The sequence below is a fragment of the Semicossyphus pulcher genome, unplaced genomic scaffold (assembly GCF_022749685.1).
Source record: "Semicossyphus pulcher isolate SPU_LCO1_2020_fin unplaced genomic scaffold, fSemPul1.0.p SCAF_11, whole genome shotgun sequence".
Lineage (NCBI taxonomy): Eukaryota > Metazoa > Chordata > Actinopteri > Labriformes > Labridae > Semicossyphus > Semicossyphus pulcher.
In genome coordinates this window covers 22,300,208-22,327,487 of record NW_027211615.1, presented here as the reverse complement: position 1 = coordinate 22,327,487, position 27,280 = coordinate 22,300,208, and the positions used below count along the sequence as shown (strand labels likewise).

At 43.4% G+C, this 27,280-nt stretch overlaps 1 protein-coding gene across 8 annotated transcripts in view; it reads left to right on the top strand.

Annotated features, from left to right (window-relative positions):
• Window positions 1–27,280, top strand: part of cdc42bpab (CDC42 binding protein kinase alpha (DMPK-like) b) — an 82,034-nt gene that overhangs the window by 51,349 nt on the left and 3,405 nt on the right. Inside the window, exons 7-42 of one of the 8 annotated variants that reach the window (XM_069657781.1) lie at window positions 1,297–1,497; window positions 1,739–1,877; window positions 2,733–2,842; window positions 2,949–3,028; window positions 3,781–3,959; window positions 4,047–4,169; window positions 4,306–4,439; window positions 4,693–4,814; window positions 4,920–5,040; window positions 5,251–5,361; window positions 5,498–5,745; window positions 7,685–7,790; window positions 11,168–11,292; window positions 12,247–12,352; window positions 12,925–13,073; window positions 13,205–13,296; window positions 14,619–14,695; window positions 16,882–16,920; window positions 17,526–17,645; window positions 18,833–18,916; window positions 19,022–19,127; window positions 19,285–19,421; window positions 19,658–19,797; window positions 19,919–20,000; window positions 20,128–20,347; window positions 20,675–20,737; window positions 20,845–21,098; window positions 21,202–21,326; window positions 21,533–21,747; window positions 21,929–22,026; window positions 22,168–22,252; window positions 22,402–22,525; window positions 22,809–22,926; window positions 23,435–23,537; window positions 23,648–23,805; window positions 24,717–24,791. In XM_069657781.1, the coding sequence (XP_069513882.1) occupies window positions 1,297–1,497; window positions 1,739–1,877; window positions 2,733–2,842; window positions 2,949–3,028; window positions 3,781–3,959; window positions 4,047–4,169; window positions 4,306–4,439; window positions 4,693–4,814; window positions 4,920–5,040; window positions 5,251–5,361; window positions 5,498–5,745; window positions 7,685–7,790; window positions 11,168–11,292; window positions 12,247–12,352; window positions 12,925–13,073; window positions 13,205–13,296; window positions 14,619–14,695; window positions 16,882–16,920; window positions 17,526–17,645; window positions 18,833–18,916; window positions 19,022–19,127; window positions 19,285–19,421; window positions 19,658–19,797; window positions 19,919–20,000; window positions 20,128–20,347; window positions 20,675–20,737; window positions 20,845–21,098; window positions 21,202–21,326; window positions 21,533–21,747; window positions 21,929–22,026; window positions 22,168–22,252; window positions 22,402–22,525; window positions 22,809–22,926; window positions 23,435–23,537; window positions 23,648–23,805; window positions 24,717–24,791 (4,569 nt within the window). Of the gene's footprint in view, window positions 1–1,296; window positions 1,498–1,738; window positions 1,878–2,732; window positions 2,843–2,948; window positions 3,029–3,780; window positions 3,960–4,046; window positions 4,170–4,305; window positions 4,440–4,692; window positions 4,815–4,919; window positions 5,041–5,250; window positions 5,362–5,497; window positions 5,746–7,684; window positions 7,791–11,167; window positions 11,293–12,246; window positions 12,353–12,924; window positions 13,074–13,204; window positions 13,297–14,618; window positions 14,696–16,881; window positions 16,921–17,525; window positions 17,646–18,832; window positions 18,917–19,021; window positions 19,128–19,284; window positions 19,422–19,657; window positions 19,798–19,918; window positions 20,001–20,127; window positions 20,348–20,674; window positions 20,738–20,844; window positions 21,099–21,201; window positions 21,327–21,532; window positions 21,748–21,928; window positions 22,027–22,167; window positions 22,253–22,401; window positions 22,526–22,808; window positions 22,927–23,058; window positions 23,257–23,419; window positions 23,538–23,647; window positions 23,806–24,716; window positions 24,792–27,280 lie in introns of those variants that run through there. The other 7 variants (XM_069657780.1, XM_069657782.1, XM_069657783.1 and 4 more) reach the window with 7 other exon arrangements.

Below are 27,280 nucleotides of genomic sequence, written 5' to 3'. Positions count from 1 at the left end.
ATCAAAGAAGTGCCTGGGTTTGTTTCTCCGATGTTAACATAGTGATTAGGTTATTCGACCGTTAGAAAAAATAAATGTACGGCTTGGATAACAGCTCTCGGAACATCGTCTTCAGCTACAATGTTGAGATTGAAGCTTTAATCATGATCAGAGTTTATTTATTAAATCGTCGTTACTATCAAGCCAGTAGTCGACGACTCCTTGCATGTTTTAAGATTTTAATTTAATTATATTTTTTGGCCACAAAAACTGTTTTTGTGTCAGGGTGTATGATCTCAATAACATCAGCTTCTTCCCACTATGGAACTTTTGGAACTTACCGTAAAATACGGAATATAGGTCCCACCGGAATATAAGAGGCAGTCTGTGTTAGGGGGAATCCCAGAGGGGAAAAGGTTTTCTGTAGCTATTTATTAATGGAAACATGTTTTAAGTTTTTTCAACACTATTTCAATTTCACATTCAAAACACTCACAAATTACAGCCTACCATCTGTTTTCGCCATGTCGAGTTTGCAGTCCCGCTAGCTACAGCACCTGTAGCTCGCAGGATTGCAGATGGTAACGCTGATTGTTATAAGGGTGGCGATCATGACGGTGCATGCCCGCGATGAAGCGTTAATTTTCCTCCCTTAAAACAGCGAGGAGAACAGCACTGCATCACATTGTAAATAGGAGACGTTGCAGCGGCTTGGACCTGGAAACAGTTTAATGTGGAGATGTGACGCCACCACTTAATAACCGGATAGCACCATCGTCTGGGTAAAATACCGTAACACAGTAACATACCTCTCTCTGCATTTTATACTGGGATATTGGTCGCACCTGTATACAGGACGAAGCCCACTTTTTAGGTGAATCATATGTATTCAAAGAACGTCTTATACACCGAAATTTTACGGTAATTACGGCATTTATTTTTTAAACTTAATATTTTATCATAAAGAAAAATCACTAATCATTTGCTTTGATTTTAATTCAGTATGAAATGTGCATTTTTTTGCAAAGGAAATATTAATACTGAGCTTCTGTGTAGAAACGGAGATTCATCCAGTTGTGGGGGCTCGAAGTTTCAGTTTGCTCTTTGTTTGCTTGTTTGCTGTCCGTTGGTATTCATCTCGCTTGTTTCCAAGAATTCAGCCTGCAATTCATCATCATCAGTACTTTAATAGCATGCAGGCTGACCCTGAATACTTAACTTCTGAGTTCTTTCTGTGTGAGAGTTAGTCTCGTATGTTTCATTTTTCTTGTTATTTTTAGGATTAGTTCTTGACACCGATTTTGTCCCCTCTGCCAGGTCCAGTCCTCTGTGGCGGTGGGAACTCCAGACTACATCTCCCCAGAAATCCTCCAGGCTATGGAGGACGGGAAAGGCAAGTACGGACCTGAGTGCGACTGGTGGTCCCTGGGCGTCTGCATGTATGAAATGCTGTACGGCGAGACTCCTTTCTATGCAGAGTCCCTGGTGGAGACCTATGGGAAGATTATGAACCACAAGGTGAGCTTAAAGAATTTCAAGTTGAAATCTTTGTACATGTAAAAGACCAGTGTATGAAAGATGTGTGGACTAAATAACAGATTATTTGATTGAGGAAGCGTCTACATATGTGAATAAAGGACTCATTTACATAATCTTAGTATGTAAACAGAAGTGTGCTGTAACATAAAATAAAAAAGTAACCATCAACCATCTCAGACCCTTCTGCCTCTCATGCACACCCTCCCATTTTTCTACACAGGAGCGATTCCAGTTCCCACAGCAGATAACAGACGTGTCGGAGGATGCAAAGGATCTGATTCGCCGGCTCATTTGTAGTCGAGAGCACAGATTGGGCCAGAATGGCATCGAGGACTTCAAGCACCATCCTTTCTTCACTGGTACAGACACAGATGTGATGTGATCTTCTGTGAACTGAATGTTCTTTGTAATTCCACTATAGATATATATTTCAGATATATATATATATATATATATATATATATATATATATATGTATATTTCAGATGTAATTTTGTAATTTTTCACACCTTTTTTTTTGCACAACCATTTTACGCTTTTGATGCATCTTTTTGTGCAAATAGGTAAATTTAAACATTAAACATTAAATTCTTCAAAAATTATAGTTTATTGTTAATGATTGAATTAAAAACACAAAGAAGATAAACCTCATTGAGCAACTATTTGCTCCCTATAATTCTAAATCAATGACTGTATATATAGATGGACGACGCGTCTCCATCTGCTCTCATTGTATAAAATTGATGCCAATTGAGCCATTGAGTCCGCTCAGTAGAGATCGGTGGGTGACGCCGACGTTGTTACGTTTCCTCTCGCCGTTCCTCCTCTACTCTGCTAAACAGAAACAGATCGGCTGCAGGAGCCGTGTTTGTCAACAGAGCTGTCAATCATCCTTTTTACAGCATCAAATAACTAATTAAAAATAAACTTGTCAGAAAAATTAACACTTGGACGTCAATCAGCATGATAAGAACTAACTATAATGACAGAAACCATGTTTGAGAAACATTTATTTGACGTGTAATTTGATTGCAGCCAGTCAGCAGGGGGCGCTCAACATGTTCTGGCTTCACTTTTAGAGCGCTGTCATGTCGTCCATCTTTTTAAACGGTCTATGTTCTAAAGAGGTTTTAGCAAAGAATACAGAATTATTATTTGTGTATTTGTAGTTGTTGATCATCTTGTGTTCTAACTGCTCCTTCTTTTGTATTCAGGCATTGCTTGGGAAAACATTCTTACCTGTGAAGCTCCCTACATCCCAGAGGTCAGCAGTCCTACAGATACCTCCAACTTTGACGTAGATGACGACTGCCTAAAGAACTCGGTAAGCTGCTGGTTCACACGCTGCACTCTCGCAGTACTGTGCGCCTGTGAGTGTATTTGTGTTAAAATCTAACTTATTTTGTCATGTTTCTAAAATGATGTTTCAGGAGACCATGCCCCCTCCCTCTCACACTGCCTTCTCTGGCCACCACTTGCCCTTTGTGGGTTTCACCTACACAAGTAAATGGTAAGTGCTTTCCTGGGACACAGATATACAGACACATGATCAAAGTCTCCCTTCACACTCGTTAGAAGTTTGATGAGAGGATCTTGTAAGGACACAAGTGCAAAATGAAGTCAATCTTTTCTCATCTTTTAATTGAAGACATTTATACCTTGTCATTGTCTGGCTAATGTCTAATTATTTATTACAAACAGATGATTTTCCAGGCAAGCGCTCTCTCTTCATAGCGTTGTTATCGCTCCATCTAAAGAGACGTAGGAGTATTAAATTAGCTTCTCTGCCTAATAAGGTGATGTTCACGGCTAGCAGTAGCAGTGTAGATCCTCACACTGAAGGCTGCCTGTGAGAAAGCAACAAACCCAGCACATACTTTCTTATCTGTTCAGGCCTCGGTGAAAATGACCGTTCCACTCTTTCTTTCTTTAACCCATTATGTGTCCCTCAATCTCTCTCTCTCTATCCCTGTCTCAATTTATGTCGGTGTCATTCCTCCTCCCTCTCCATCCTTCTTCCATGACTCAACATCCTCTCATCTTTCAACTCCTCTCTATCTCAGTCGTCCACTTCTCTTTCCTGTTTCCCGTCCCCTGCTGTCGTTTCCCACTGGCCTATTTTGTCTGCCTTAAACAAACACTTTCATATTGAATTCACACAATTAAGCCCATTTTCAATTGTATAAATCGTCCCTCATCTTAAACCTGAGTACCTTAAACCGTCTCTCCACGACCTAAAATGTTCTCCCTTCTTCCCCGCAGCACCCTATCTGACCGGGGTTGCCTTCGACAGCTGGCAGTGAGGCCGGGCAAGTCGGGTCAGGACCAGCTGGACCTGGATGTGCAGCGCAGCCTGGAGGATAGCCTTGCCACCGAGGCCTACGAGAGGAGGATCCGCCGCCTGGAACAAGAGAAAACAGAGTTGAGCCGTAAACTGCAAGGTAAGTCTGACGACTGTCTTCTCACAACTTAATTGGAAAATAAAAGCCAAGCACAGAAAGTGATGCCTCTTACTTGATCTGCTGCAGAGTCGACTCAGACAGTGCAGGCCCTGCAGCACCCGTCAGGCGAGGGCCCTCCCAGCGCTAACAAGGAGGGGGAGATCAGGAGTCTGAAGAGCGAGATCGACATCCTCAAGAAGCAGATCGCTGGTTAGGGTCTTTTTTTTATTATATTGACTTCAGCTGTAGAAACGTGTCTTTTAAGACAGGAACAAACCAGCTGCTTTTACCTACCAGGCAAATTTTAAGCTTATAACTAAACACCTTTTTGTTGTGTGTGTGCCAGACTCAGGCCAACTTGAGAAGCAGCTAGAGGATGTATCGTCGGCTCGCAGGGACCTGGAGGACTCATCGAAACACATCAAGACTCTGGAGAAACAGATGAAGAGCCTGAGTCAGGAGAGGGACGAGCTGCACAAGGTAGAACCGGTTATGCATGTAGAAGATTATTACTTACTTATTCAATCCATGACATCAGCCATGACAATGGACAAGACGATTTACTTTATCTTTGCTGATGCTGAGCACTAAGACCTGTGTTGTAGCTGTGCCCAAAAAGAAAAAAGAAATGCGTTGGTGTCAAAAAAGTCACATTAAGCTCATATCAATACTTATATAAAGGTAAGGGTTCCTTTCCTTTTATGTTAAACTGTATGCTCCCTTTTGCTGCCAGGATGTTGTCGAGGCCAGTGAGAAGCTGAAGTCTCAGTCCAAAGAGCTGAAGGAAGCTCACAGCCAGAGAAAAGTGGCCATGCAGGAGTTCTCCGAGCTTAACGAGAGACTCACAGACCTCAGGTAGGATCACTGCTCGCGAGCATTTCTATTAGCCTCTATTTGTCATGAATTGTGTTTTTGTTTTTTATGCATAAATTGACAAACTGTTGCGACTTTTCTTGCCAGGTCAGCGAAGCAGCGCCTTGCTCGCCAGTTGCGCGACAAGGAGGAGGAGATGGAGAGTCAAAGTCAAAAGGTTGAGGCTCTCCGCCTTGAGGTGCGAAAGGCCGAGAGGGCCAAGAAGGAGGTAGAGTAGTCTCCCTGTGGTTGCTAGCACACCCTGTTTCCATTCACTGGTTGGTGCACAATTCAGTTCTATTGCTGTCTGTGTATTGTACCAGTTACACCTTTCTAGAAATGTAGATTCCCATGAATGTTAGACTGTAGATTAAACATGGCTGCTGTGACGATGTAAATGTCCACAAAGTGACTCTTTTTGTTTTCTTTCACTCATCAGATGGAGACGCAGACGGAGGAGCAGGCAGCAGAGGCTCAGAAAGAGAGGAAGCTGAGAGAGCGTAATGAACAGTATAGCCGACAGCTGGAGGAGGAGCTGGAAGGACTTAAGGTGAGCGTGTCAGCACACAGGGCTGAACATTAACCTGTGCATCCACTTTGCTTCTGCGCATCCGTAAAAGTTACAAGACTTATTGTTCAGATGACGAGTACAAAAATTGACCTCGCCATCTCCTCTCTTCTCCCAGTTAAAGCAGGTGGGCTCCTCCACCACCCCGGCCTCAGCAGACCAGACCCAGGAGGTAGGACGCCTGCGGGGAGACCTGGAGAAGAAGACGCTCCTGTACGAGGAGGAGCTGGCACGCAGGGAAGGGCAGCACAGCACCGAGCTGAAGGCGCTGCGCAAGGAGCTGCGGGACGCTGAGAGCCAACACCTCACCCTGCAGAAAGAGATCCTGATGCTCAAAGACAAGCTGGACAAGACTCGTCGGGAGAGGTATTCTATTTTCTTATCCTGCTGTCTCACCTGATCAGGACGAAATGTTTTCTTACTTCTGTGTTTTGGTGTATGTTGTATTGTATGTCTAGTATCCTGGAAGTCATGATGTCATGTTGTTTTCTTCATTGTGTTTTCCAGTGATGATTGCATGAGGTAATTACAGCTGTTTAAAAGTAGCTAGAGTTTCTGTCTGGTATAAATGTCATCTCACTGTGAAGTGCTCTTTCTTTTGAGTAGTTTATCCCGATGTTGTTAGACTGTTGTAATTTTAGAATTAAATAAGTTATGTTTCCTCTTATCCAACCAGAGGTAGCCCTTTGTGCAGGTGACCTCCTTCTAGAGGTTCTTAAGTATTTCATCCCTCCGTATTTGCCCCCATTTCACAGGAGGTGCCTGAATATTTGAGTAAAGACTTTCAGTTGAAAAGAAGAGATCCACCGTTTCAGAGAATCTCTTTATTCACGTTTATCAAACTGCTCCTTATATTCGTCTTTTTTCTGTTTCTTTTAAAACAGCTCTTTTTTTCAGGCTCCAATGATTTTGTTAAACTCTCAAAATACAAATAGCCTTGAATATTTTTCATGTACAAAATTATATTTAAAGTGGTAATCTCGAAGATCTCAGTTTCGTTCTCTTTGGCGGCACCTATGGCGATAAACTGTAATTGCAGGCGCACACTTCCCAGATATCTAGACAGTTTCGCATGTGTGATGTCCACGGTTGGCTCTGGTTGTAACTCTTGATTTGTTTGCCTTCATCTGAGCATCGAGTTTGTTTCTTTTTCTTTGGATTTTCACTTATTTTTGAAGTTGTATCTGTAGTCATCCATCTTTCCTTTGTTTGTTCGGCCATAGTAGATTACTGTTTACTTGCAACACTTGCAGAGACCGGAAAAGCAGCCGCGTAGCCCCGCCTACCCTCTCTGGCAGACCAACCACTGCTGGCTGATGGAAAACGCGTCACTGCAAAAGTCGTACCAGACAGCCAGTCTGTAATACTGCAAATGCAAAGGCTTTCATCAGTGGGCCATAGGCTCGATCACCGTCGTGTTACCTCATTCGGCGATAGATAAGTGACTTAACATTTACATGTAAATCTTAGAGATTATAACTTTAATTAATGTTTACTTAATTAAGGTTGTATATCTGAATAAAAACAATGTGGCAACTTCTAAAACTGTATCATGAAGTTGTAAGACGTGACGTTAGTACACAGTATTGAATTTTCTAACCTTAACATGAGGGTGAAAATGGTCGAATTAGTGCAAAACTATTCTGTCAAAACCCCAACTCTGATATTAAATGCCAAGAAAAGAGAAGAAGTAACTATTATTTCTACCGTGGACCCCTGGTGGGTGCTCAGGGGCACCGGATCCCACTTTGCGAACCACTGGTTTAATAACTTTTCAATAAAATCTTGTGTTTTGAGGAGAAAGCTTTAAACCTTTGTTTTTGTACCCTTTAGTCTTCCTGCCTGGTGTTACTGACATATTATTTCTAATTCATTTTTAAACACGCAGCTGTATCAGATTCTGACTGCATTAATGTGTTTGGGCTTTATAATGCGTACCAGGTCTTAGTAGCGAGTCTGTCATTTATGCTTTAAGGAAATGCTTGGAGACTGGAGCCTACACACAAAGGTAGGAGTGGAGATGGAGCATTTTTGAGGGAGGTTGATTGGTGAACATTTTTATTATTAATTGGTTTCTTTACACTTGGGTTGTTATAAAACCACTGCGTTACATTGACTTGTTATGTAAAGTACTGTTCAAAGATCAGTGTTTCAACCTCCAGATCAGGGAGGCCGGAGGGCTGAAAACCAGAACCTCTGAGCAACGTGAATGATTGCATCTGCAGCTGTAAATTATGATGAGGGAATAAATGTTAATACGATGTTACAAGTGTATCAATCCGTTTGTTTGTTTGTGTCTCTCCAGCCAAAGCGAACGGGAAGAGTTTGAGACAGAATACAAGGAGAAGTACGAGAGGGAGCGGGTCCTGCTGATGGACGAGAACAAGAAGCTGTCCAGTGAACTGGATAAGGTAAATTATATTTTCACATAAACACAACAGCATAATAGTTTTCTTTTTAGTCATCGGTTTATCTCAACAACACATATATTCATGTGCATAAACACACTATTCCCCAACCCCAGGTAACCCCAGTCGACCGGCCTAAACTCTGTCATCACATTCCTCCCTCCGCCCCCTCTGTCGCGGCGTTGCCAAAGAAATCACTGTTCAATATCCCTCATAAAAACACCCCGTAGCCTCCTACACAGTCAGATGGAATGAGTCTCTGGATTACGCTTTATTGACTTTGGAAATAGCTCTTGAAGTTCAAAAAGACCCCCAATTTAAACAAGGTTTTAGAAGCGGGAGCTTTTTTGACATATGGATTAAAAAGTCAGAGAGTTGTTTTTAAAGTCTGCAACTGATAAAAGGAAAACGGAGACATATAAAGAATAAAGGCATGTTTGCCACAGTAATGATAGAATGTCTCACTGTACTTATTTAATGTATTATTTTATTATTTCAGAAGCTGAAAAATTATATTTTCAAAAGCTTAAGGCTTCAGGACAGATAAGATTAGCCTGTATGCTAGTCTTTGTAAAAACAGTTCCTCAATGCATTAAGAGTTTGTGAAAATATTATTGTTCTACTGACTCATCTTTCAAAGGAGGCACTGAATTTCAGCACTGTTTGCTTAGTAGCCAAATCAAGCTGCTCCATCTTCTGCTGTGTGTGCGTGCGTGCGTGCGTGCGTGCGTGTGTTTTCAGTAAAGCAGAGGAAACCTCTGAAGTTTGATTTTCACTTTTAACAAGTTCCCACTGGTGATGAGACAAAAGCTCTGCTAACAGTTCAGCCAGACAAACACTTGTTTATGAAAGGCTTGTTCTATCAGCTCGACTACACCTAAATCTCTTATAAACTTGACTTGATGAATGAATTCATGACATGTGATCATTGACAGAATCGATGCCTCTAAAATAAGGCTAAAAATGTTTAAATGTTTATGAAATGTGGCTGGTCGCGCTGGTTTAGCTCATCGGTAGCGCAGGTGCACCACATACGGAGGCTACAGTCCTCGACGCACTGATTGCAGGTTTGACTCCGATCTGCCAATCACTTGGTGCATGCCATCCCACATTCTCTCCTCCCTACATTTCCTGTCTCTCTTCAGCTATCCTATAAATAAAGGCATAAGCAAAGCACTTAAAATATAGACAAGACAATAACAAATTTAGTGCTTGAATTTGTCCTCCAGTAAAGTCAAATATTAGAATAAATTATAACCGTTTGCAATGCTTAATGGTTTGACATATTAGTTAAGTTAGTTGCTTTGAACATCTATACAGAGAAAAGTCGCAGTGCATGCAGACATTGTTTTGGTGCATACATTTAAATCATCTCAAATGAACATTCATTGTCCTGAACAATGACAGCTCTGCCTTTGTAGAGGGACAGCAAACCAAGTTGCCTATGGACCATCAGCTTTTCTCTCTAGTTTACATCCTGTTGTTGTGATGTTAACTTTAGTCACAGGAGTTCTAAGTATGACTGTCTAAGCTCTGCATGTTAGCTTTGCTACAGGAACTGTGGCGACAGTTTGCTAACCCAAAACCTGGCTAATGTTAGTTACATTGCTTGCTGTGTGGTTGTTCACTTTTTTGTGATCAACATTTTTTTTATTGTTTTTGTAGATCAAAACAGTAAGAACATTACAAATACAGCCAGACAACAATGACAAGAATAACAATAACAGTGTGGCGGACACAATTGGCAACTGGAGACAGTAAAAGAAGAAACAATTTAGTAGATAAAAATAGTGACGTAAAATGTAAGTTTGAATAAGTCATTACAATAATACAAGAGGCAGATGCACTCAGGAGTATACATATTTATATTTAACAGGGAAAAAAGAGTAAAACAAACACAAAAAAAGAATCAAAAAAATAAAAATGTTTAGAAAAATAAGTCGATCAGCAAGACAAAATGAAGCAGAATAAGGTGGCTGTTCACTTCAGCATTAAATCATGTTGTGATCAACCTTATCAGAAATACACAAAATCAACAGATCTCTCTCCAGCACTGAAAACCATTCCTTTAAGGTGGAATGTCTCTTGTATATTATGCAGCGCATGAGGCGATGTCATGAATAAATCACGACATCTTTCAGCCGATTGTTGACTTTAACAAGCTGCCGTGTCTAAATAGTCTTATTCTCTCTTCACCTGATGCACTCTCAGACACCAGACGCTCTGATTGAGAGAATGTGAATCAGTACTCAGTCAGTAGTACCAACGCAATTCGGTTGGTACGCTTTTAAGTACACAGTTCAATACCCAAATCCAAACAGGGACTTGCGTGAAGGCCCTTAAGGGAACTGTTGGATTGTGTCTGTTTTTTTGTCAACCAACTCGACTGTAAAAGTTATGGGAAAAATACACATGCTGGTAAATATGGTGAAAAAATTAATAATAAAATGACGAATAGTATTTCCCCATGATTCACTGACATGCAACATGTGATATGAATATGACAGTTGAACTCTTAAACCATACTGTACAATGTTTTTATGCGAGGTGTGGTGTCTATGTTTTTACTCACAATCACAGACTGTTGTTATTCATGAGTTTAGTCATATATGGAGTGATTTCATCACAGAGAGCCCAACGCAGAATGAAGCGTGTCATCAAGTGGGCTACTATCCATAGAGCAGCAGTACATGCCTTAAGAGGCAATATTTATTTCATCCCATGTTTGTGTTTATCTCAGCGGCTTGAAGCCTTCTCCACAACACTGACTTTATTTTATGACCTTGACTATCTTCGCAGATACTCCAAACATTTGCTGGCAACCCGCTCCAGGGTTGGAGAGCAGTTGCAAAACAATATGAAATGACTGTCTTAGCTCGCACGTTACATCACTGCGTCATAACAGTTGCAAGACACCAATAATGTGTGTTTTTAAGCAAACATTAAGGCAGTTTGAGACTTGTAATGATGTCACCATGGCTACGTCTTTACACACCTCTCAAATTAAAGGATTGAGGAGAAATTAGTGGGATTAATCCTCCTCCTTGTCCCGGGGTGGCTGTGTGTATGAGTGGACACACCTCCTGAGCAGCGCTGCGGTGGAGTTCGGTTGAGCATTAGGGAGTTGAAACATTAAAACTGTCAAAGCCTTCAACAATACAATGATTCACTTTACATATTGAACCAGTCATCACGTTGAAAACTGAGTACCTGCGCTTATAGTTAGGCAGCATTAAGCCTGTTAGACTCGTTACACAGTAGTTCGGTTGTCTAATGTAGTGTCACGGTGTCAATATACACATTAATCCATTCCCCAGGTGTCCTACGTCTTGCTAATGGCTTCTTAGTATGATGTGATCTGTTTGTGCTCATTCCCCCAGCTGACCAGCACATATGAGAAGGTGAGCAGCTCCAACAGGCAGCTGGAGGACGAGATGAGGGAGCTGGCTGACAAGAAGGAGAGTGTAGCTCATTGGGAGGCCCAGATCACAGAAATCATCCAATGGTGAGACACGCACAAGTAACTCCATACACACATGTATGCAGAGACTTTCTCACACACATTCCCGTGTCTTCTTGTCGTGTATTGGGTTTCTTTTATGCAGTATAAATACAGCATTTCTGACATTCCTCTAAAGATCTTAAAAGCTACTTGACCCGCCCTTCCTCTCAGATCACTTCCCTTTGCAGCTGACACCTCGCCAGCTGCTCGGCTTCCCTCTGTTGGACAGGCCGACGGTCCTCACATAGCACACATACCACACACACACACACACGCACGCAAATACATACAGACACACGCAGGATACACCGTCCAAACGCAGAAACACACATACACAAAAGCACACGTTGCATTCCAAACATGCACATACAAATGTTGAGTCTGGAATGCAGATTTGGAAGAGTTTAGTGATCAATGTTGCCCCCTGCTGGAGATGCTGTGTTACAGCAGTGGAAAAATAAGGGCACACAACTTGAGTGTGTGTATGTGTGAAACTTGTATACTTGAATTATGCTTAGCTTGACTGTATTCTCTCAACACTGAGCTACAAGCAGCCTCAACAAGTGTCCACATCTGTTTGTGTGTGTGGAGTAAGTAAGGTAATAGTGTGGAGGTGATGATAAGTGTGTTTTAGAGTCACAGCACCTTAAGAGCTTACCGTGGTGTCACATTGAGTGTTTGTTTACAGAAAGGTTCAACTATACTACTCGTAGCGCTCAAGTAAAAACTGTTGTGGTGTTCGTCATTGTTGGTGTGTGAATTCTTCTTTAACCCTCGCGTTGTCCTTATTTGAAAACTGAATTTTAAACCAGAAGTCTACTTTAAATGAAGAAACAACTTGCCATCTGGTTTTCCCGTCTTTGCAGGGAAAAAAGCATGTATTTAATGTGGATATAACGGACTGTTTTATGTATGTATAGTAATGTAAACGTGTGAAATTGTGTGTGTTCGCATCAGGGTCAGTGATGAGAAGGACGCTCGGGGCTACCTGCAGGCTCTGGCCACTAAGATGACAGAGGAGCTGGAGGGACTCAGAAACACCAGCCTGGGAGCGAGAGCCACGGTGAAATACACAAACATACAAACACTAGCCCTTTTTACACTGCCAGTTCAAGGCGGGATTATAACGCCTCTGTTACATTCAGTCATCTATGTAAAAGTCTTTCCACCTCTGAGCCGGCATCGGAGGTAGTAACAGAGGCTAAACGGCGTCTGTCTAAACTGCAGAGCCGGCAGGATGGAACAGCGCCCTGTGTGTGTATTTGAAGCACATGCTGTTTGTTTACACCTAGCGCATGTTTTGCTTCCGCGACGCCAGAGCGCTATTCAGAAACACATACTGGGGAGGCTTTATGGCAGCGTAGCGTGGTCAAATGTAGAATGACAAAGGTGACGGAGCTTCGTTATGGCGCTGAGGTGGAACCGCAGTGTAAAAAAGGCTTATGTTTCAGACTCCTGTAGGTGCTGTTTAGTCCAATAAAATGTTTTTGTATTAATGAGACACATATGTTTTAGTTTTTTTGCAAGTGTTTACATCTCAACTGAAACAATGCTAGTAATAGATCAGCATTATCTGTCTTGAGTTCTGTCTTTCACTATTTTTTATTTACTAACTTCTGTGTGTCTTTATTTCAGGACATGCCGTGGAAGATGCGGCGCTTTGCCAAGCTGGACATGTCGGCCCGTCTGGAGCTGCAGTCCGCCCTGGACGCTGAGATCAGAGCCAAGCAGGGCATCCAGGATGAACTGAACAAGGTCAAGGCCAACAGCATCTCCACAGAATGGTATGGATACAAAACAGTCACAGAGTGCTTTTTTACTTTTTTTTACTTTTAACTGAAAACAGAATAAGAGATTGTTTTCTGTGATTTCTGAAAAAAAAAGGTAATAAAATTTAAATCATAATTGTTTCCAGTAAACTGCAGGACGTGGAAAGTAAGAACCAGGAGCTGCTGGCTGAGATCGACAGGCTGAAGAAAGAGACGGAGGAGCTACGGCTACGGAGGGGTAAGACTGCAAAACAATGTCTGTCTCGGTTTTCTTGTGGACGAATCCGGCGACCAATTTGTGTGTTCCACAATCTAGTGTAGCCGCCATTACTGCGGCCGCTCAGTGTCTGCTGCTGCCTGCTGACTGTGACAGCAGCATGGTTAGTAAAGATGTTAGACAGCTGCCTCCAGTTACTGATGTAGGTATGTTAATCAGGCCATCTTAACATTTAGATTTTACATGTCAGACATCAGTTACAACAGCCTGATTACATGCTGGAGAAACAGAGAAAAACTTGACCATCCGCCGCTTAGTTCTGATGAAATGCTGTGTAATAAAACTATTAAAAAATATTTTACTAGCTAGTTAGCTTGAATATTAACAGCTGCTTTTAATCATCACAGACTAGCTACATTGGCAAATATGTTTTTTATAGATATTCATTAAGAACTTATTTTTTGCTAATGCAGCTGGTCTGTAATGATTACATGCAGCTCTTACTTGATTATGCTAACAAGCTATTAGATTGTATACGGCTGGCGATCAAAACAAGCGAACAAAAGGCCATCTACAGGTCACTCTGAGGGCAAAACTACTGTAATATTTGATAGATGATAATGATAATATAATAATTATAATATTCGTGATCCACCTCTGATGAATATCTTAGTCCTCTGCGCGTCCCATTAATCTACGTGAGGTGTCCGGTCTCATACAGAGGGACTCTTCATGATGTTAAGGCTTGTGTATCGTGCACTCAGTTTTGTTTTCCCTCCAAAACTAAAGTTTGTCACGACTGTTAGAGCAGCTGAGAACTGCACAGGCTCTTCCTGATGTCCTTACATCGTTGTCAGAAGTAGATTTTCATAGAAAGTAGCGGAAAACTGTTCACTTGTTAGGACTTAGTAGCATTGAAACGTGCAGATGTTGTAGGGAGGCGTCACTGCAGTGATGGTGGCTTGTCAACTTCTGGTAATTCCCCGGATTCGTGTGTATCTGTTGTGAGGGATATACATGTTAACATTTACACTGTATGTTCTATCTCTGTGGTGGCATCTAAACTACTGTGGGACAAAAGCTTTTAATATACTTCACAAATATAGTACAGTTAGCGCTTTAGTTAGCATCATCTGAAGAACATACTAAAGAATTTTAGAAGGTTTTTTCAGCAGCCTTTTGTGCAGCCGACCGTGTGCTGTGTACATGAAAATGTATTGTTACTGAGGTCATTTGAAACGCCCCCTTCTTCTTAGAAACAGTCCTGTGACTCACTTTGTGTAAGTCACCCTTTGATGTGTTATTATCACGTACTTAATGTGTTATTTGTGCTGTGTCTGTAGGCGTCAAGCACCAGGATTCGCAGAATTCCTTCTTGGCTTTTCTCAACGCCCCCACCTCAGCACTCGATCAGTTTGATGTAAGTATTCAAGAAAAAAAAAACGGTCTGAGCTCCATATATAGGCCTCAAATAAAAGGAAATCAATGATCAAACTTGGAAATCATAAAGCTGAAAATTCAGCGACTCATTAAGTGACATTTCTGCTTTTTCTTTGTGCTTTCATGTTTTGTTTTTTAACTCACAAAAACACATTTCCCAGACCTTTTATTTTTGTTTTTATCTTTTTGGTTGTTTCCTTGCTTCAATCTCTGGTACGTCAGGACTCTTATTCCTCATCCTCATCTTCTTTAATTGAGTTTTGGGAAGACGTAAGTGTCTCTTTGTTAGGCAGAGGTCCGTGTGTGTGTGTGTATATGTGGCAGTAGCAGTATGCTGTAGGTCTCTGAGTGGATAAAGACAGTGTAGACCTGTGTATACATATTGCGTATGTGAGTTTGTGCCTGTGCATTAGTGTGACCGAGCCGCTGTAAAAAATATCAGTCCTGTTGTTTTAACACGGTCTAGACCTTGTTTGTATACAAACAAATGAAAAACACATGGGTTGAGATGAGTTCATACTGAATTGGTTTATATGAATTCATTTACTTCAAGACCACTTGTTAAGATTGATATTTTTTGCAGTGTGCTGCTGTACAAGTCTTTGTAGGCTAGTGAGCTATCTGAATGGCTCGACCTTGGCTTTGTAGTGCTAGAACAGGGGTTGAAAAGAACAACAAAGTACTTTTGTAACTTAAAAAATATCTTGCATAGTTTTTTTTTAGCCTTGAGTTGTTACTGTGCTTCATACTGACTTTCCCAGCTCCTTCTTACCCATCACCATGCGTATTTTTTACATTTGCACCCATCCATCCTCCTCAGCCTCTCTCCTTATTTTAACCCTGGTTGACATAAAGAAGTGAAATGCAGTGATTCCCAACTAGGGGTGATTGTGAAGTTGCCAGGGGGCATGTGGAAAGCTCAGCCAATAAACTGAACTAAACTAACTCGACTAAGATAAGTAAGACAAACCTAAACTTCATAAAGAAATACATCCAAATGATTTTGTTGTGTAGATAAATTAAAAGGCAAACGGGACAAAAAACAAGAATTCTGCTAACTCAACAAAGTGCCTGAAAACTAATTACATTGCGAGAACTTGAAACGGTTAGCTAAACTAACTACAAGTAATGGATAAACATTTGAAACTATTAGCTAAACTTTATGGATGAGCAGTTGAAAAGTAAGCCACGAGTTATCGCTACACAGTTAGCATAGTTAGCTAACTATTTCAACTGTTTGTCAATGACTTTTAGCTAACAGATACTGTATAGAAGTTAAAATAATAAGCTAAAGAATGGATACATAGTTTAAACAGTTGAACAGCAAAAACAATATTGATAAAGAGTAGGGATGCACGATATTATCGGCACGTTATCGGTATCGGCCAACAGGCTGATATCCGCCGATATAATTAACCGATAAAATAATGGGCTGCTGCATACTTGATTAAATGCCCGACCTCGGCGCAATGTCCCCGGCGCGAAGAAGACCTGCGCGGCGCAGCGTGATGACGTCACGTGTGTCTACCTGCAGCATGAGAGAGTTAGAAGCCAAAATGTCCGTGGTGTGGAAGTTTTTCAAAGTGTCTGAAATAGAAAGCAAAACTGCTATTTGCAATGACTGCTCAGCTTCGGTGATGCGAGGAGGAGCCAAGGCAAAGTCTTTCAGCACTACAAACTTGATTAACCATCTCAAGACCCGTCACCCCGACCGTTGTAACAAATGTGATAAGAGTATCGCCATTATACTGTACGCTAATTCCAATACAGAAGAGAGTTGATGATCTCTGCAATTAAGTGTGCGGGAAAAAAATATCGGTAATCGGCTATATGAGTTGTAAAATATCGGCATATCGGATATCGGCAAAAAATCCAATATCGTGCATCCCTAATAAATTGTACATTTTTTACAAGGATACTTGGCTAAATGTCTGCGCATATGTTAAATAGCATTAAATACACACATAATGGGTGCAGATAAAGAGGCTCAACCCTACATCAGATAAAAAGTGTTGGGAAGCACTGGTTGAATGTAACACTGGCTAATATTACCATCTTCATGTTCCTTCCTCAGTGTGTTTAAACATGTTTTCACTGTTAGACAGCCTTTCTGATATTCACCCATCTCTGTGTCTCTGCCACTCTCTGCCTCTCCTGCCACTGAAGCGCTCGCCATCCGTTGGCCCAGCTAGCAAAGGCAGACGTGTAAGCACCATCACTGTGCTCTGTGATCTATTACTGAGCCTGTCTAAATGTGCTTTTTGTCCTCGTCACATTGATGTTTCATGTGTGAGTGCGTTTTCCTGTGTGTGTTTACTGTGGCTGTCTGGCTGCATGGCAGGGGTTCTGAAACACTCTTTATATGTGTCTGTGTTGTTAAAGGCGTTAATGTGTTGGATGTGTTCATATGTTAAAGACATGCGGGACTGTGTGTGCTGGCTCTTTGCATTGGTGTGTTTGTTTTTCCTTCTTCCATGAAGCTTTGTGAATGGCCATGCATGGTGTACGGTGTAAGCTGTGGTGTTCCGGATTAGCATGGTCATTGGGCTGTGATGTGTTCCCATTAAAATTGTGGTCAGCTGTGAAACTCCTGTTGGATATGACCACATATCTGGACCACAATGTCTGTTTAAGCGACTCTCCCCTCTCTAAGCATGAATGCATAATCCTAATTTGTTTTCTTCTTCCCTCCCTATTTCGTCTTCCTCTTTCCATCATCACCCTGTTTCTTTCTTCTTTCCTTCCTTATCCTCTTATCTTATACTTCCTGTGTCCCCTCCCACTCCTCCATCCTGCTTCTCTCTTCTCAGGTGGACTCTATGGATAACTTTACCCCCTCCAACACTCCATCCCGGGAAGACGATCCTAAGTCCCACCTCAAGTCTCGCTCACGTTCACCCTCCATGGCTAGTGATATGGAGCCTATAGAGGTCAGATACGTTCTTATGCAGACTAAGATGAGACCAAGAAGACTTTTGAATATCTGTTGGCTACCTGGTTAAATTAATCACCACTGCAGCTACATGGAAACACAGTATTAGTATTTTAATAGTCAGATGTGAGTCTCCATCGTGTTGCCTCCAAAAAGCCAGATCGGGAGCTTCTTGTCTTAACATGACATCTGTATGTCTGGCATGTCGAGGAACAAGAAGTCCCCATACCAATTCAGCTGACAATTCACCTGCTCAGAGCAGCACACAATACTGAGCCTGTCACAGTCATTTGCATGTAACTGAATTAAGGAAAAATGCGAGCAGGAAAACAAAAAGGAGGAGAACGTTGAGGCCAGCAGTAGACTCAAATCTAGTCCCTGAATCTGTAGGAAGGAACTAGATTTTAGGGACGGCAAGTGTTCTGGTTTCTGTTTGACATATACGCTTGTAGTCTGAGTAATATTGACCAATCACGTATCAGCAGGCTGTGGCGTATGCAGGAAAAACAGTCCGTGAGCAGAGCTAAAGCAGGCAGAATGTGATGCACCGTCATGCCATCCCGGCTCCCATCAGCGTGATCTGACGATGATTTAGCTTCTTATTAATCTCTATAAACAGACATCTGCATGCTAACAGCTAACAATCTGTTCTAGATCTAAAATTCAACTTGAGATGAATTCCCTTGACGCTGTGTCACGAAAGCCGTTCAGATTTCCCGACTTCCTCGAATGCATCAGATCGATCCGACCTCTGTTCAACAAACGAGCATTTTAAAGGTTTTCTTCTCCTCTTGAGGACAGACCTGACAAAGCTTGAAGTTTTACTTCTTACAAATCTGCATCACGATGTTGAAATTTGGGCAAAGGTAAGACCCGTTAATAACAAGTCAATCACAAGGAAACGGTTTCTCTTTCTGTAAATGTTGCAGCACATGGAAGTCGTTTACCGCTAACCGCTGGCTACACGCCCGGCATGTTCACCGCTGTCGCCAGAGGCTATATTGTCTTCAGACTATAGCCGATATAAGTGACCTCTGACCTTACTCACAGACTACTCTAGCCTTTTCTTCTTGAGAGGCTTTGGCCACGGTGGCTGTTAACTGGTTTTCTGTCACCGTTGCATTGGTCAAATCAATAGCCAAGATCCAGCCATGTATCTCACTGTGTCATGTTTTTGTCATGCAGTTGATAGACCATCCTCCTCGTTCAGTCCAGACCCCCACCATGCGCTCAGGAGGGTACGGCAGTATCGGACGCTCCTCACCTAAGGTTGGAAGTTTTTCCTGTAGGATCACCACCATAAACCTCATGTTAAACAATCACTGCTTATGTCTTTCTTAATATCTAATGCTGACTTATTCATGCACTCAACAGCCCAAAGCACATCAGTTTGTGGTGAAGTCATTCAGCACACCCACTAAGTGTAACCAGTGCACTTCCCTCATGGTTGGGCTCATACGTCAAGGCTGTACCTGTGAAGGTAAGGAACCTAAAGACAGCATTAAGTCTCTGTAACATCAAAACAACTGTTTATAGTTCCATTTTATAAACTGTCATATTAAAGTTACAGAATAATCTATATTAACTCAGTCTGGTCCGGTCAAAGCTCTCATTTGTGTCCATCTTTTCTTGTCCAGTGTGTAACTTCTCCTGCCACGTAACTTGTGCGGACAAGGCCCCAGCTGTGTGTCCTGTACCCCAGGATCAGACCAAGGGTCCGCTGGGTATCGACCCCCAGAGGGGGATTGGCACTGCTTATGAAGGGCACGTCAGGGTGAGTGAGACGGACAAAGGCCTCGGCTGTCTTTCGCCCCAGATGTTGACTTGGTGAACGGAAGTTTAAAACAATACAGATGTATCTGAAACCAAATAATCTCTCACTGCACCTCGTCTCTTCCTGAATCCAGACAGAGGGACAGTCGAGTTAAGATTCCCTCAGTGGGCCTTGCAACTACAATCCTACAGGTCCTTGTGTGACAACACTAAACCTTGTCTTTGTGTGTGTTCTAGGTGCCTAAACCAACAGGGGTGAAGAAGGGCTGGCAGAGGGCGATGGCTGTGGTGTGTGACTTCAAACTGTTCCTCTACGAACTGGGGGAAGGAAAAGCCACGCAACCGAGTGTGGTAGTCAGCCAAGTCATAGATATGAGGTAGGAGACACTTTACTTACTTACATCTAAATATACTGAATGTTCATAGACTATCAATACTATAATCGTTGCAGCTCTAGGTCCTGCATGTCTAATGCTTGAACTGTGTCCTCTTTTCCAGGGATGAAGAGTTTTCAGTCAGTTCTGTTCTGGCCTCTGACGTCATCCATGCCAGCCGCAAAGACATCCCATGCATATTCAGAGTAAGTTTATTATATTGTCTGCAACCAAAACGTACTCGATATAAATACTACTAAATTATATTATAATTTATATTTAACTTTTCAACACCTAAATTGACCTTTTGACCTGTCCTTCTTCCCTCTCCAGGTGACAGCATCCCAGCTCTCCCCCTCCAGCAGCCACAAGCCCTCCATCCTGATCCTGGCCGACAGCGATCAGGAGAGGAACAAATGGGTGGGCCTCCTCAACGAGCTCCACCGCATCCTCAAGAAGAACAAGCTCAAGGAGCGCTTTGTTTACGTCCCCAAGGAGGCTTACGACAGCACCCTGCCGCTAATCAAGACGACACAGTCTGCTGCTATCATAGGTGGGCCTTTAGCACTCACAGGCTAGGACAACAACAGGTATCATGAGAAGTTATTCAAATATGGCCGTGCTTATTAGGGGTTCGAGATGTACAGAGCCTCTTTTCATCATGTCTTTATAATCTGATCTCTGCTTGTTTACTATGTAAAAACTAGATCGCAGCAGAGTGTAGTTAAGTTGGAGCTCTTTTCACAGACAACCAATTAGATCAGAGAACCTCTCTGAGCCCGGCGGGGGGCTCGCTGATGAAAATAGAAGTCAGCAAATTGGAACATTTTCCGCTGCTTTAAGGATGCTCTTAACTTAACATAATTTGCTTCGCCCTCAGATCACGAGCGTGTCGCCCTAGGCAACGAGGAAGGTCTTTTTGTCATCCATGTCACCAAAGATGGTAAGATCCTCTCTTTAAGATCTGTTTTGTGTTCTTGTTGTTAGCAGTAAAAGGTTAAATGTGCATGTCTTTGTTTTCACTCCTGAAACCATCCTCTGCATCCTCAGAAATAATCCGGGTCGGTGACAACAAGAAGGTGCACCACATCGACCTGATTCTCCAGGAGCAGCTGCTGGCCGTCATCTCCGGCAGGAACCGCCACGTCCGTCTCTTCCCCACGCAGGCTTTGGACGGCCGCGAGACGGAGTCCTACAAGCTGGCTGAGACGAAGGGTTGCCAGACCATCGTCTCCGGCCCCGTCCGCAACGGCTCGCTTACCTGCCTCTGTGTGGCCATGAAGAGGCAAATCATATGCTACGAGGTCAGAAAACACACATTATCTTTCAAACTAACTTGAGTACTGTTTTGTTCTTTTTATAAGCTGCTGTGAAACACTGTTTCCAATTTGTCCTCCTGCGCTCCAGGTGAATAAGAGTAAAGCACGTCACCGTCGGCTGCGGGAGCTGCAGGCCCCAGGGCCCGTCCAGTGGATGGGTCTGCTCAGCGAGCGTCTCTATGTGGGATATCAGTCTGGCTTCACCCGCTACAGGTACTACTCAGCAGTCTACTGGTTAAATACAGTGGAGGAGTATCTCTAATGTTTTTATTTTTACTGTATGTCAACACTGTTTGCTTTTTCATAATTGACCCTCCCTGCAAAAATAACCCTTATTAATGAGTTTAAGTATTACATTTTAACCTAAATGATGATCTTGATATCATTTCTATAACCTGTGTCTCTGATTACCTCCGCAGTGTCCATGGCGACATGTCTCCTGTCAATCTGCTCCACAATGAGGACCACACCCTGGCCTTCATCCCGCAGCAGGGCCTGGACGCCCTCTGTGCCGTGGAGATATCCAGCAAGGAGCTGCTGCTGTGCTTCAGCGCCATCGGAGTGTACGTGGACTCGCAGGGCCGCAGGTCACGTCAGCAGGAGCTGATGTGGCCAGCTGTTCCCATCTCTGCTTGTAAGTGTAGGAAATCACTGTCAGTTTATTTGGTGATGAGCTGAAGAGTTTTAAATCACAATATCACGGGTCAGGTTAGAATCACTGTATTCAACAACGGGTATAAACATGTATTGTTTGCCGCACAAAGAGACTACAGTGAACCAAAAGCAGAATACAAATCATGTCCCCTTGTTTCCAGGCTACAACGCACCCTACCTGTCAGTGTACAGTGAGAATGCAGTCGATGTGTTTGATGTCAACACGATGGAGTGGATTCAGACCATCCCTCTCAAAAAGGTCAGTACTGTGGACTGTAAATGAGACATGACTGACAATTCAAAGCATCTCTGGCTCCACCTGGTGGATAAGAAATTCTCCTGAATGCCACGTTACTGCAGATGGATGGATTAATGATAGATTTCTATGCTTCCCCATCAGGTGCGACCTCTGAATGTGGACGGCTCTCTGAACCTGCTGGGACTGGAAACAGTCCGACTTATCTACTTTAGAAACAAGATGGCAGGTAAGAATTCACAAGTGTGTCCTGTGAAACGTCACTCGAAGAAAGTGTACATACATATATTTATGCATACTGCATATTAAGAAAGAACATTCGCAACACTTTGCAGTCGTTGATGCGAGCATGCCTGTGGCTCTGTTGTGATCTTTCAGAGGGTGATGAGTTGGTCGTTCCGGAGACGTCAGACAACAGCAGGAAGCAGATGGTGCGCAGCATGAACAACAAGAGACGCTTCTCCTTCAGAGTGCCTGAGGAGGAGCGGCTTCAGCAGAGGAGGTAGTTAACATGCATACACGAGGCAGCGCTCGCATTTAGGTGTCACCTTTGTTCTTGCTGACCAGTCTGTTCAGTAATACTAGATGAAGATTTTCCTCACATTAATTTTCCTGTCTTTGCAGTCCCGTTGTGAAAGTCTCGGCTTCTTCTTTCTTCTGCTTTTTCCGTCCTGAGGAAGTTTATAACCTCCCGAAATGATTTCTCCTCTGCCTGTCTGCCCTGTCTCTTTGTTAGTATTGTTATTGCCTCTACTCACCTTTTCTATGCGTGCTTGTTGTTCCAGAGAAATGCTGCGAGACCCAGAGATGAGGAACAAGCTGATCTCCAACCCCACCAACTTCAACCACGTTGCCCACATGGGACCAGGAGACGGGATCCAGATCCTTAAAGACCTGCCCATGGTACAAACACACACTTACATATATACATACACAGCATCTTTGTGTTTGTCAGCCTAGTAGCACTTAGACACCTGCTGTAGTAAACAGAGAGATCCACATGTATACCTGCTTCCACAAAATGTGCACCCTCAGCCCTCCCCTCCCTGTGGCATGCTAGCTCTGGGATTTCAGCGGATGAAGCCTTGCAGTTTCCACTTTCTCTCTATGTTGTAGACTAACATGAAAGGCTCATGAATCTCAGAACGAACATGCTCACCCTCATATTCCTCTGAAATTCACTCATCTCGCTCATCCTGACCAGCTGTGTTTCCATGGAGACCATGCATGCATGACCAGCTGTGCGACCTCATTATCCAATCACCGATGGGCCAAAAACAGTGTCGAGTTGTAATGCATGTAGCGTTGACAGCCGCACCCCTCCTCACTCCTGTCCCCTGCACTGCACTTTGTCTCGTGGTGCGTGTGTTTTTGCTCTGTGCGTGTTTTAAACCAGAACGTCCGTGTTCAGGAGAGCCGCGCGGGCTTCAGCGGGTCTGTCAGCATCCCCTCCATCACCAAGAACCGGGCCGAGCCGGGTCGCTCCATGAGCGCCAGCAGTGGACTGGGAATACGTGAGTACCACTAACTCTTCACTACGCAGGCTGAACCTTTTTCAGGTAGCTTCATATTTGGTGCTACTCCCTGACAAACCTCCTCCTCCACTCTCTCTCTCTCTCTCCAGGCTCGTCCTCCCAGAACGGCAGCGCTCTGCGCAGGGAGCTGTCAGGAGGGAGCTACGGCTCCAAACGGCAGACCATGACCTCTCCCTCTGAGAGCTCCCTGTCCTCTGGAGGAGGCATGGACTGTGGTGACGCTCCACTCTCGCAGTTTGACAGAGAGGTCAGTACAAACATTGAAACTGAGCATACAGCTTCATGTGTGGTTGACTCCATACAATCTGATGTGACACCCCTGTATGTGTAAGAGAGCACTGACGATTTGGTGCAGTGAATCAACTAATCTTAAAGGCAAACTCCAGTTTCTACTAACTGTTGGATCAAATCTGTTTGGACAGATTGTTGCGTAGCCTCTTCTGATTTAATGTCAACCCAACATCAGCTTTGTATGAAGCAGTCCACATGCACATCATGATTGTTTCCCTGCCATGCAACTGTAGAAGGTAGACATGACGTTATTAGATAAACCAATGGCATTGTTCCCCATTGAAGAACTCCTCCCTCAATCCCATCTGTCACAAACATCCCGGCCTCTGGGTGCAGGCCTCCCACCTCATCACACGTCTAGCACCCAGTGTTGTCAGCGCTTCATAGTGAACACACAGTCAGCTTAGCGGGGCCTCTGGCCTGCTCCTTTCTCCAAGTGTAGACTGTTATTGCCCTCCCATGACACCCAGCTGTAGGTTTATGTCCCTGTAAGAGTTTGTGCAAATGTTTAAAACCTCAGGCTGCGGTGATGTTTGCTTAGAATCAGTCCTGTGTTGGTTCCTGTTCATAAACATAGCTCCCGTACTCCCAACACTCTGAATTTCCTCACATAATAAGGATCAAGCTGTTACTACTGTAGCTTTTGCGGTTTTGGGCAACTCCTACCTGCATCCTTCCACCCTAAAAAGCGCCCGCCATCCTCCCTGTGGCTCCCCATTCTCATGGACGCTGTCAGCTCCATTTTGCCCCATCTTACCCCACTCCTCGCCTCCCTCCATCCTCACCCTAGCTGTGCCTCGCCCTCCCTGCCCCCACCCCAGCATGTTGTCTGTGGGCTGGGCGCTGAGTCTGAACTCTCCTCTTCAGTGGCAGGCAGTCTCACCGTCGGAGAAGACCCCCGATCTGAAAAGGGCTTTAAGGACCCTGCTTAGTAAGATGAAGGTAATGTCAACAGCTGCAACGACTGCACCCAACACACACCTGAGAACACCGTGTCACTGAACATGCACCCACAGAGTGTCCTTTCAATATTTACACAAGTTAGCATGAGGTGCATTTAGAACACCAAGTCACCTGCTGTAACTGAAACGTCCCACAGCCCCTCGCTGCACCATTCCAGCCCCTTCATGTCAGCAGCCTCTGACGGCTCGTCACATCTTTCACCAGAGCATCAGCTGCACCACCCGCCCGTCCGGCCGGTCATTGTGTTTGGTTGCTGAGTAAATTATACGACCCTGCTGCTCGGCCATTTTGCATACTTTTTCCCACCGCTGCCCACCGGCCAATCACAGAGCATGTCTGCTTCCACACAGCCCGCCCATGTTTCTAACAACTTGCCCAGAGGGGATTATGATGTGATATGACATGTTTTACTCTCTCTGTAAAGGTTTAGTAAATCAGCTGATACAGTGAAAACAAATTGACAAAGAATCAGCTGGTTTAAAGTGAATTCAGCTTCAACAGCAGCTGATTGGTTAATATGGGTGCACTTGTTAACACACAGTGATACAGATTTTGGCACACTGAGCTGGGCAGCACTCCTCACTAACTATGCAGGAGTCATATATGTAGCCACTTTTAAAGAGCACATATATGAAAACAGACGCCTGCACATCTGCATCGATTTGTGAAAGGCTTGTGTGTGCTTGTGTGTGCTTGTGTGTGCTTGTGTGTGTGTGTGATTACTGTTAGAAACAGATGGTGACAAATTAATCTGTGATACTTTGTTGCTTCAGAGTCTGTTTACCTGCAGCCAGAGATCATAGAGAGGACTGTGCTTGGTGTCTCCCGCAAAATGTATTTAATTCACTTTGGTTCCAAACAGGACGAGCAGTGTTAGAAAATTCTCTCTCCTCACTCATATTTTAGGCATATGGTGCTGTATTCTTTATGCTATGACCTTTTCCTTAAATAAGGCTTTAAATATTATAGGGAATCTACACAGGCAACATATTTGAAGTGTATTTTTGACACGTGCTGGGACAGAACCGCTGAGATGCTGCACGGGAGGCAGGCGTAACACACAAGTCATTTTCTGCTGCTCCGTTCGTTTTACGCTTCAAGTCTATTTTTCCTCGCTGCTGCGCGTCAAGCATAGAAAGCCATTTAATAATAATAATAATAATAATACATTTTATTTGTATAGCGCTTTTCATGGTACTCAAAGTCACTTTACATAATTAAAAACAACTAAAGAAACAAAATAAGAGGAACTATGAGAAAAATGAGGTTAAAAGCAGTTCTCAAAAGGTGGGTCTTGATCAGTGATTTGAAGGAAGTCAGGTCGGTACGGTCTCGGATGTGTTGGGGTAGAGAGTTCCAGAGGGAGGGGGCAGCTATGGAGAAAGCTCTGTCGCCCCAGGTCCGGTGCTTGGTTCTGTGTGTGTTGATGCTATGTAAATACATGCCCACAACCAAGGAATCCATGTTAAACAATGTGATCTCTTCATTTTGGCTTCGGTTTCAGCTTCCTATTGAGCAGGCAAGACTAATTTGAAAGAGCAATGAATATGTACATTTCTTCTACATCTACCAATCCTATTTATTCATTCTCATTTGATTCTACCTCCTCATCAATACAGAATTTATGCACAAGTAAGAAATAAGTCTACAAGACGGTTGCAAAGTTGTCTTCTTCTACTGTTTCCGGCAGACTACACTCGCCACTGCTGCCCCTATTTATGGCCAGGAATGTAGCCTACCATTGGATGACTTTGAGACTCATCTCTGCCAGCGTCGCAGCCGGTGTAAATTGCACAATAGATGCTGCCCGGATGTTCAACTGACGCTACAGTGTCGGTGTAGATTCCCAGTTACAATACATGGCCTTGCGAACAGTATTGCAAAATATTGAACTTTAACCCGTGTCATGATGCACATCGTATCACCGTATTCTTGCACAACCTTAGAGGACGATTGTTTTGTATCAAAGCAAATCAAGTACAGAAACACTGAACTGGAAAAAGATGTGTTCATCCAGCACATGAGATAATTATAAACCCCCGAACCAGAGCAACGCGTCACTGGACTGGAAAGTAAACCACACACACTCTAAACCACACATTGTGAGTTTAAATCAAACTCCCAAATGCACACTTCTCTATTTATGTAACGTATCGTCGTCTTTTTTAGGGTTTTAAATGTCCTCACATGAGGGCAATGCAAGCCGTACTGTATGTGCTATACAGTATGAAGGTTAAACCCACCCCTCATCCTCCCCCCATCATCTGGCCTGCCTGCATGTTTGTTTTCCCTCAGCTGATCGTTTCTGGTCAATTGAGCGCTTCATCTGCTGATGATGTGGAACGCAGTGGAAGACGAGGTGGGGGGGCGGGAGCAGGGGGGCTTCAACCTGTCTGTCCTTCATCATAAACAGCACATTAAGAAGAAGCAGAGAGGGAATAAGAATATGTTGAATATGTATACACAGA